Source organism: Cornus florida, unplaced genomic scaffold (assembly GCF_030987335.1).
Source record: "Cornus florida cultivar Cherokee Brave unplaced genomic scaffold, ASM3098733v1 CherokeeBrave_3.0.0_Hap2_Chr11, whole genome shotgun sequence".
NCBI classification, from domain to species: Eukaryota; Viridiplantae; Streptophyta; class Magnoliopsida; order Cornales; family Cornaceae; genus Cornus; species Cornus florida.
This window is the reverse complement of record NW_026775581.1, coordinates 71,122,365-71,133,747: the sequence shown is the minus strand read 5'-3', so window position 1 is coordinate 71,133,747 and position 11,383 is coordinate 71,122,365. Positions and strand designations below refer to the sequence as shown.

At 35.5% G+C, this 11,383-nt stretch overlaps 1 protein-coding gene across 1 annotated transcript; it reads left to right on the top strand.

Moving 5' to 3' along the window:
• Positions 1 to 1,747: 1,747 nt before the first annotated feature.
• LOC132281270 (uncharacterized) lies at positions 1,748 to 2,140 on the top strand. Its single transcript, XM_059782986.1, has one exon. The coding sequence runs from the start codon at positions 1,748 to 1,750 to the stop codon at positions 2,138 to 2,140; it is 393 nt and encodes a 130-aa protein (XP_059638969.1).
• Positions 2,141 to 11,383: the final 9,243 nt, after the last annotated feature.

Here is an 11,383-nt window from a genome sequence, read left to right as displayed (position 1 = left end):
AGGCATTATTCATTTGGTTTAGGCCTTATCACATGCTTACAAATTCTCTATTCATTTCCTTCGGACCTTAACGATTCAGGAATATAAGTTTGGATGTATGGATCTAATTCTAGCATGCACCCTGAACTGCTTGAAGTGGTTCTTAAACTTATATTTATATATATATATTACGTATTATTATGATGCATATATAGGGATTTTTCAAAATTGCAACAAGCCAGCTCGATTTGGTTAGAGTCAAGAAAATGAAAATTTTAGAAGTTTTTGTTTTTTTTTTTTTTCACAGCGGAGGAGGTATCCCACACATTTGGAGAGACTAATCCGGAATTTTGCAAAGTTGCAACAAGCCAACTCGGTTTGGTTAGAGTTCAGAAATGAATATTTTAGAATTTTTTTTTTTTTTTAACAACAGAGGAGGTATTCCAACACACCTTTACAAGTAAGACTAATCCACCTTGAACACACGCAATACCCCACAAGTCACATGCATTGAATAAGAGTGGGCAAGTTCAAACTTAGCCGGACTACAACTTAACCCGTGTAGGTACCCCCATGAAAATTGTTTACCCAGAGATTCAAACCTGAAGTCTAATACTTCATGAAACACTAGCAGGGATAGAGCCAGAATTTTTTTTGAGGGGAGCACATTATAGTATTGTATACACACACACACACACACATATATATATATACACACACACACACGCACAACAAGTGTTCAACTGTTCTCTGGGAGCAAAAAATTATAAACTCAATTAGTTAATTAACTTTTCTTTTCTTTTTTTTAAGAAACTTGCATTTTTTTTCTATGCCATTAAATATCGTTAAAAAGAAAATGACAGAACTAGATAATTTATTAAAAAGGAAACAAGAATCAAATAATTTGGTTACTTTTTGCCAAATTCGCAAGCAGCTACTCAGACGAAGTAAAATTATTCTAAAATTAAAATTAATCATTTTTAGTTTCTTTCCACAATTTATCAATTCTATTGATAAACTATGAAAACATGTATTAAATAATTTTAAATAAATAGAAAACATAATACTCCATTAGAATACGATAAATTAAGGACCTTGAAAAAACTTAGGATTTACAATGATATTATACATATTTTGGCATGCTTTTACATGATCAACACTTTGAACATTTAATTTACCTAAAAAAAATAAAAATAAAAACACTAAGAGTAGTTGAACACTTCAGACCCGTACTTTCTAAAGGGTGGTCTGAAGTTCGAACCTCTGTGAAGGCATGTGTATGTAAGTACCAACTAGGAAAAAAAAAAAACTAATGTTATGAGTCATTTATCAACCTTTTATAACTTGGAATATATATATATATATATATATATATATATATATATATATAGTTATTATTTTCAATCTTTTCTTTTTCCTTTTTTTTGCAGGTTGCACATATAGAGGACTGATACTTGCAGGATCATTAAGTAGCTGTATAGAGGAATTATAGTTGCAGGATCATTAAGCAGCTGTAAAGAGGAATGATACTTGTGGTAACTAAGCAGCTAATTTTTGATCTTTTATCTCATCTCTGTTTTTTTTATTTTTTACATGTGTGTGTGTAATTTGATGCGTATTTGAAAGCATATGCAAGTGGTATCCTTTGATGTCTTGGGATAATTGATGTAATTGATATTTTATTTCAGTTTGAGCACATTGGATTTACGTAGTAATTTGCTGCAACTTAGGGGTGCAGCTAGGTCCATGATTAAGAAGAAAATGGGTAATGGTGCACAAACCTTCTTTTGTGAGGATAATTGGCTTTAGGATGGACCTGGCCTTCCGGGCATCAATGGATTTCATAAAGGACTCACCTATACCCCCTAAACAGAAGCTGTTATCCCTCACAAACAATAACAATTGGGATTTCCCTCCAGCCATGCTTCATCATTTTCCTGATCTACGGCTTATTGACCCACCATCCCAATCCTCGGACACCAATGTCTGGATCCCCTCTCCTACAGGAAAGTTCTCGCTCAGCCATACAGTGGAATGGCTTGCCCCACACTTTCAGCCTGAAGAATGGCATCAGTTAGTCTGGAATTCCTTCTCCATTCCGCGGTGCAAATTTACACTCTGGCTTGCAGTTCAAAGACGCCTCTCCACTTATGATTGTTGATGCATGCAATCATTCTCTAAATCAAGGCTCTACCGCCTTTGCCAAATGATTGAGGAGTCCCATGACCATCTATTCTTTACATATTCTTTTACGAAACCAATTTGGACTATTAAATATAAAAGAGAGAACTGTGTATATTTTGTTGATGTGAAATAAGATGTATATAATAGGGGTTTACATATGAGGGGTTATGTGTGATGAACAAGTAAACCATATATGTATATGGTAACTATATATATGGTAATCCTATACAAGATAAACCTATATGAGGTAATTCTATATAAGGTTAGAATATAGTATACAATATAGTAATAATATATTCTAACAGCCCCCCTCAAAATCAAGGTGGATTATATAAAACCAGCTTGAGTTTGGAAATGAGATCTTGAAAGAGGCATGACGGAAGCGATTTGGTGAAGATATCAGCGATCGGGTCATCTGAAGTGATGGACCGCAATTGTAAGGTCTTCTGAAGAAGATGATGACGAATAAAATAACTGTGATACCCCTCAATTCTAGGGTCACGGGTGATCAAGTCTAAGCACAGATCCGAGGAATATCAGACAATCAATATGTAAACAAGCAAGAATACAAAAGAATTAAAAATAAAATAATAAGCTGAAAAAGAATTCTAAATACGAAAATCCTCCAAAAACATTATAGAATTATATAATTTAATCTTCCAATCCGTACAATTCGGGAATCCATCCAGTGAACCCCTAATAATCCCAAATGAACAATAAATTACAGAACCAAAATCCAAAACTAAAATAAGAAAGGAAATCCTATATAGTCGGAAGAGTGAATGACTGTATCTCCTTCATCACGATCAAGCTTTAAGCCTGGTACTGACGAACACCTAAAAATAAGAGTAGGTTAGGCCCACATGCAAGTTCCATCCTATTACAATTCATACATAAACCCGATACGAAGATACATCCTAGATAGCTCGGTAATAACTAAAATAGTCCATATAGATATAAATACACACTATAGGACGTTTACTAGGCTATCGTGTAGTTCAGCCTGAATAGAAGGTAACATGTAACTCACACATTACGGTGTGCATGTACCCTATACCTATCAGGGAACATCAGCAATATCTAGTGACTCATCCCTTGCGATATACACACCCAAACCATGATCTTGAGACTTAAGCTCATATCACGGTACCATAAATATATATATAAATTCTTCCTAATATAGAAAAATAAAAATAAAACAAACATCTGATATGTCGTTCAACTGTTTTAGTTGACAGGACATGCATCTATGTAGGATTTAACTGTTTTAGTTAATCCATTCCGTATGTATGAATATGTTTTGATCTAATCCATCCCTAATATGCCACCGTCCCATACTGGTGCATATAATGGATATGATCCAGCTTCTGTGCTAAATCGTGTAACCACAGTCTGTTTCTTGCTTCGCCAAGAGATAAGTGAATCACCAAGAAAGAAACAATAGCCTATGGTGGAACGACGATCTGTAAGATCTCCTGCCCAGTTTGCATCTGAATAGGTATGAAAAATAAGCGATGATTGGGAAGAAAAATGCAGTCCATAAAACATAATGCATTTGAGATAACGAAGGATGCGATAAACAGCAGCAAAATGAGTGGACCGAGGGGCAGTCATGAATTCACTAACTATGTGGACGACATGAGAGATATTGGGACAAGTGATCGACAGTGAGATAAACTAGACTACCGACCAATTGGCGATACAAAGTATCATCTCGAAGAGATTCCCCATCATGTAGATTAAGTCTTGTATTGCACTCAAGGGGGGTATCAACAATCTTACTGTCAGTGAGACCTGATTTCGAGAGAAGATCGGATAAGTATTTCACCTAAGTAAGATAGTAACCATCTGTAGATGTAGTTATCTCAAGACCAAGAAAATAACTGAGAGGTCCAAGATCTTTCATCTTGAACTGACGATTGAGAAACTGTTTGAGCTCCTAAATTCCCATCAAATCATCGCCAATAATGATCATATCATCAATATAAAGTAAAAAGAGAATGATACCTCGATTGGTGTGTCAAAAAAATAAGGCAGAGTCATATGGACTAATAGAGTAGCCAAAGCGAGAGATAATCTGACAAAATTTGGCAAACCAAGCTCGTGATGCCTGTTTGAGACCATACAAGGCACGTCGAAGTCTGCACACCTTATTAGAATGATGAGAAAAACCTAAAGGAGGCTGTATGTATACTTCCTAGAGTAAATCACCATTGAGAAAAGCATGCTTAACATCCATCTGAAAAAGTCTCCAATAACTAGAAGCTACCACGTCAATAAGAGTTCGAACAGAGAAAAGACATGTAACATTGTATATTCGAACCCCTAAATATACGTTTGTTAAGGCCTAAAGTGATACTTTCTATTCATTATCAGATTGATTTATGCTTATTGTGTGTTTATAGGTAATTTCCTAGAGAAACGGTTAAAACCAGGACTTTATGATGAAAAGACTGATATCGAAGCTTACAAAGTCGTTGTCGGTCATTTAAAGCAAATTGAGAGCTTAAATGGTGAAGTTTGTAAGAATTCAAGTACTAAAGCTAGAGCCTAAAACCTGAGGCTCGAGCCCTGCAAAAAAAAAGAAGAAAATCAACAAGGCATTAAAGCTCGAGCCTTATACCTTCAGATTTCGAGCCCTATTCAATGGTGCTCGAGCCTTACGTCAAGAGGCTCGAGCCTTGGCCCTCAAGCTCGAGCATGAGGTGTCGATATTTAAAGTGTTAATTTTAAAGAAAAACCAAGCTCCCAGGGCCTTGTGCCAGACTTTAAGGATCGAGCATCGTTCTTCAAAGCTCGAGCCTTGAGTACCAAAAGCTCGAGCTCAGAACTAAAAGCTCGAGTCCAATGAAGATTGGATTCAGCAATGTTACAAGAAGAGAATCCCAAAATATTCTAAGTGTTGAAGGAAAAGACGCTTCGGAAAATAGTTGAAGAAATTTGACTAAATACAGAATTGAAGATCGAGCACCATCTTTTTGAAACTCGAGTAATAATTCAAGAAAGCTCGAGCCTGAGCCCCAAAAGCTCGAGCTCCACTTTTGAAGCTCGAGCCTTCTAGGACAGATCATATTTGAAGTTGTGGGATTATTCTTTTCTAAGTCGTATCTCACTCCAGATAAGCCAGAAGACCTAAAAGCCCACCAAACCTTTATTTTCTTCTATAAAAGAAGGCACATGCCTTGATAAAAGGAGTTCCCTATTCTCGTATTATTTAGAAGGCTGTTATTGTGGTGGTGGCTTTTAGGGTTTCCATAACCTTAGAATGTGAAGATCCTGAGAAGAGAAGTGTCGTCCGTGACGATGAAGATGACAATAACACAGATGATATTCTGCATCGTCATGAATAACTAATTCCTCTCTTAGGGCACTGATGTAACCCATTTGATTACTATGGTTTGATTATTTTAACTCTGGGATAATTTTAATATATATTATATTTCTGATTACATGATTATGAGCAATTGAGACAACTCAATTGGATCTTTTAAAGTTTTAATAGTTTCTGAATTGTTATTACCTTATCTTAGATATAACTGTTCATTAACTATACTCAATCCATTTTTATTGGACGGTATTTGGCGGAGCCTTGCTGGACATAAGAATAGATATCATGTAATGGTGTTCCAATGTGTTTTATAAATGAATATTTTCATAGTCTATGCTTAGGAAAGATGGACTGTTTACAAAGGTAGTTAAAGTAGGTAAGTGGATAGTCCATGCTAACCGCAGATAGGTCATAGTTAACTACAATTTATAAAATATCCTTCTTCAAAACTCGAATTGAACGAATGTTATTGAGTTTAATTCATTTGAAATATAATTTGTTAAATCCCCAGAGTTGAAATAGTTAGCCATAGTATGAAGATTGCAGTGAAGTCAAAGCCCTAAGACCTCTCTCTTTCTCTCTCTGATCACTTTAGTTTAATTTAATTTTATTTTATTTTATGTTTGTAACAACTAACCAATTAATCAATTCAACCAATTATCTGTAAACCAATATATTAGTTAAGAACAAAGCAAAGAAACTCCTCTCCCTGTGGGATCGACACCCTCTATATAGTACTATACTACAAAGATTCGTGCTATTGTGAGCGATTATAAACTGACACACATCAACAGATATTTAGTGTTCGCCACAGCTGTAATGGAGAGTCGAGCACGAGTAAGACAAAAGTCAACGTTATGCCCTGAAAGTCGACAAAAAATACAGTAAAAACCTGAACGATCCTTTTTGTTGTTGGATTGCTGAGAGCCAGATCGATTATTTTTGTTGCGTCCAGTAGAACTAGACTGATTGGTATTGTTGAGTCCATTTTGTCGAAAAAATGAGGCAGGACGAGCTGGTGCTGACTGAGATGGCACTATTTGAGGAGCAGAAGATGGTGTGGCTAAAACAGTGATAAGATTCTGAGAACGATGAGTTTGTAAGCGTGTCTCTTCTCAAATAAGTTCATTGAGAGCTTGATCAAGTGATGGAAGAGGTGAGTGATGGAGAAGCTGACTACGTACTGATTCAAAATCATCAGAAACTGATAAAGTCGAATCTGGTTGCGATACACGAGAAATTTCTTTACTTCAGAAGAATATTCCCAAATCGGTTCGGAGAGAGCTAATTGATCCCATAAGCATTTCATCTGAGAGAAGAATTCATTAATTCACTGACTTGATTCTTGTTTAAGAGTAAAAAGTTGAACCATTAATTGAAATTGGCGAGCCCCATCAGAACCAGAGTAGCGAGAAACAAACATGTCCCAGATCTCCTTGGCTATCTCGTAACTCCCAAATTCCATACCAATGGAAGAATTGGATGTGTTGCGTAGCCATGTGATGATCTTGTGATTGTTACTGTCCCAGTCTTTAACACGTTTGGCATAAGCCTCTGATGTCTCTTCTTTGGCTTGAATAGGTGCTGTACGATCTCTAGTGGACCACAGCTTATAACCTTTTAAAAAACTGCGTATAGATTGACTCCAAAAGGAGTAATTGTCACCATTAAGAATAACTGAAATATAGTGGGTTACCTCATTTTGGGCCATTTAGAAATTCCAAATGCAAAAGCGAACTGCGAATTCGGAATCAGTGCGAAAAACTGGGCTAGTTGGGTATGTTCAGAAAAATAATTTGACAATGCTGATGTGGCACTAAGGTGGCAGCGATGACGTGGCAGAATGATGATGTGGCACCTTGCTGACGTGTCACTGGATGACGTGGTAGTGCTGACGTGGCACTTACTGACGTGGCATGCGCGTGTGTATCTGACACACCTAGGCACGTAGCAGCGCGTAGAGGACAAAAAAAGATGGCTGAACCTTTTGGCGGCGCGTAGAGGCGCGTGCAAGGTATTTTCCGGCGGTTTTTGGTGGCGTTGGGATTATATGAGTGTATTCTTTCGCCTAGTATGCTCAAAATTGTGAAAAAACTTGCTGAAAACTCAAATTCTAACCCTTAACAAGATGGATGGTTGATGAACTTATTGAAACCCATCAAGTAAAAGAAGAAATTATATATATATATATATATATATATATATTTAAAATAAAGTATGCAGACAACTTGGCTCTTATACCATGTTAAATATAAAAGAGAGAACTCTGTATATTGTATTGATGTGAAATAAGATATACACCAAAAGGGTTTATATAAGAGGGGTTATGTGTGATGAACAAGTAAACCATATATGTATATGGTAACTATACATATGGTAATTCTATACAAGGTAAACCTATATATGGTAATCCTATATAAGGTTAGAATATAGCATACAATATAGTAATAATATATTCTAACATGGATGTTATTGCAGTACAAATGTAAATTACGAATGGCTCATCTCCCCTGGGATAGATTCGTCAACTGGGCATCTCAACACTGGAGTTCTCGGAATTTACAGAATTCGCTCAACAAAATTGTTCTGTCCACCACTGTTTATCAGATCTAGAATGAACATAACAACCGAGCCTTCAAAGACCAAAGAAGCTTTCAAAGAAGGGTTTTGAATCGTACTATGGATATAGTGAACCAGCGATTGTTTTTTGTTTGACTAAAAGACATATCTTTGGTTAGAAGAATCATTATTGACTGGGATTTGCCCCAGTCCATCATCAGGCCACGACCAGAGCCGGATTGAATGATGGAGGCTCTGCTTCTTTATATGGAACCACCGGATGCACATGTTGACTTAGACAACGGTAGTATAGGGTTTCCTTTGGCCTATTCTTATCTTAGGGCAACTGGTTGATTGGGTTTGGCTTTAGGCCTGCCTTATCTGGATATTGGGTGGGCTTTGTGTGTAGCCCTTGTTTTTGTTCGTGCTTTGGCCTTGTATTCTCTTTCATTTATATAATACAATACAACTTACTTTCCAATAAAAAAATGTTTCATAGGTAAATGTAACTTCAGAAAGGGTGTATAATTTGTTTCTGTAAGTGTTTTCTAGGGGTGGCAATTTGTGTTTGTGTTGTGTCAATGTAAGGGTATTATACTAAATAGGTAAACCCAAACCTAACCCATTTAATAATTGTGTCAAGAATTCTCAACACTAACCCAACCTGTTTATTAAACAGGTAAACGTATCAACCCATTTAATGACCTGTTTATTAAAATAAGATATTTAATATTTAATTAAATACTAAATAATAGAAAAGATTTGTCATAATTAACCCAAATATTCAAAATAAGAATAAAAATCATAAGGTATAGACAAGATTTATGTTAAAATGACTTAACTATCTATTGTAATTGGGTTTAAACAGGTAACATATTACATATATCATATTTACGATTATAACATGTTAAATTAAATGGGTTATAAACAGGTTACACGGGTTGAACCACTAAACTCTAACCCGACACGGTTAAGTAAACGGGTTAATCATGTCGATCCTTTTATGACCCAAACCCGTTTATGCCAAACCCAAATCATTTTAACTCGTGTCGTGTCGTAATTTGCCACCCCTAGGTCACTGTTTTCCAGTACTGATTTATCACCTTAAAAGGTTAAATTACACATTCACCTATTTAAACAATGAAAATTATATCATTTTGACCCTAAACTTCATTTTTTTTAGTAATTAAATGGGTGTTTGATTATTCAATTTGGCAAGTGTATTTGATAATGGAATTTGAATATCATTGAAAATAGTAAATACCACTTAAAATAGGGTAAAATTTTAGGAACAATACTTAGGTGGTGAGTGTGATACCACTCGACTCCGAGATAAGGATTGATCAGGCCCAAGCCCAAATCCGAGAAAATACCCAACAATTAATATTTAAATAAACACAGAATACAAAAGAATTAAGAAAGAAATAAATAAATACACTGAAAATAATTCTAAGTATAAAATTCTCAAAGTTATCAATTAGTATAATCTCAAACTTCCAACCTTCAATACGTACAACTCGGAAATCCAACTAGTGAACCCCTAATAAAATTCCAAAATAAACTAAAGTCCGGAAATAAATCCAAAATTAAAACATGAAAAGTAATCCTACATAGTCAGAGGAGTGAGTGACTGTATCTGCTTAGCACGATCAAGCTCTAAGTCTAGAACTAACGAACATCTGAAAACAATAAGAGTGGGTCAGGCCCACATGCAAGTTCTATCCTACTACAATCTATACAGAAACCCGATAAGCAGATACATCCTAGATAGCTCAGTAATAACTAAAGTAATCCATATATGTATAGATACACACTATAGGACGCTCACTAGCCTATAGTTCTGTCTCAGCCTGAATAAAAGGTAACATGTAAATCGCACATTACATGGGCATGTATACCTAGACCTACCAGGGAACAACAACTATGACCAGTCATCCATCCTAGGCGATATACGCACCCTAACCATGATCCTGAGACTCAAGCTCATATCACGGTACCATAAGTATATATATAATATCCTTCCTAATGCAAAATATAAAAATAAACAAAAATCTAATATGTCGTTCAACTGTTTTAGTTGACAAGACATGAATCTATGTAGGATTTAATTATTTTAGTTAATCCATTCTGTATGTATGAATATGTAGGAATTAATGTTTTGATCTAATTCATTCCTAATATGCCACCGTCCCATACCGGTGCATATAATCCACAAAATCCAATAAATGATGCAACAACTCATATGAACATCAAATACATCCAGAAACAAGCATAATAGAAGTCAGATATTTGCAAGATCCTATTAGGCATTCATTATATGATTATAATCATCTAATCTCCGTTTAAATTACTAAAGTAAAAATAAACAATTTAAATCATCCTTATCCATATAATTGACAGAACAGAATTAAAATAGTTCATCAATTAAAATCCAGAGCATGATATAATGATAATCAGAAATATAAACTGAGCACATTATATAAAATCCCAAAAGTTCTTTCATACTAGTCCATCTAATTTGCTAAAACAAAACTAGCAATTTAATCTTCTACAAACCCTGACAGCAAGCAAATTAATATTTAAATTTCATGATATCCGATGCCACAGCATAAACTAATAATCCTGGGTCTTTAATATATTCTATACATCATTTAAAAAAAACCCCAATTAAATTCCAAAATTGCACTTTAGCCCCTGCAGTCTGAAAATACAAAAAATATACATCCGTAGAGTGTTACAGCATGGGAGCCAGCTCTCACACACCTAGAGCCGGCTTTCCATCATGGAGAGCCGGCTCTCTCACCTAGGGTGTCGGCTCCCTCCCTGAGAGCCGTGTTATGCTCCTCATATTCATCTTCTTCGCCTCCGGCGAAGTTCAGAGCCCTTGTATTGATTTTTATTAAGATTTTTAGGGTTCAATCTAAGACCCAAAAGTTCTAGAAACTCCTCAAATTCCAATACGAATTGCTAACAAAATTTAAAATAGAATTGATAACAGTTTATGCACAAAATAGTTTCAGTTAAACAAAACATACAATAGTTTACAGTTTAATTTAACATGCATAAAACATCCATTTTAAAGTTAGACTTAACTCCTGGAGACTATATAGCATGCACAGAACACAGGTTTAAGGGAAGGAGTTAGAATAGGAACGTTTTAAAGTTTAACTTTCCTGTGAGCTTTTGAATTAAAATCTCTACACCGTCTTTCTAAATTTTTCGGTGAGTTCCAACTACCGTCAAGCCTCTTATCGCTCCGGTTCTAACCCATAATCAACCTCTTCATTTCTCCTTGGTCTGACCTTTAATTTCAGGTCGAAACCCTAACTGGTT

Bases quoted from the DNA above. Each gene is read 5' to 3' on its own strand.
- LOC132281270 (XM_059782986.1), top strand. From the start codon at position 1,748: ATGGTGCACAAACCTTCTTTTGTGAGGATAATTGGCTTTAGGATGGAC.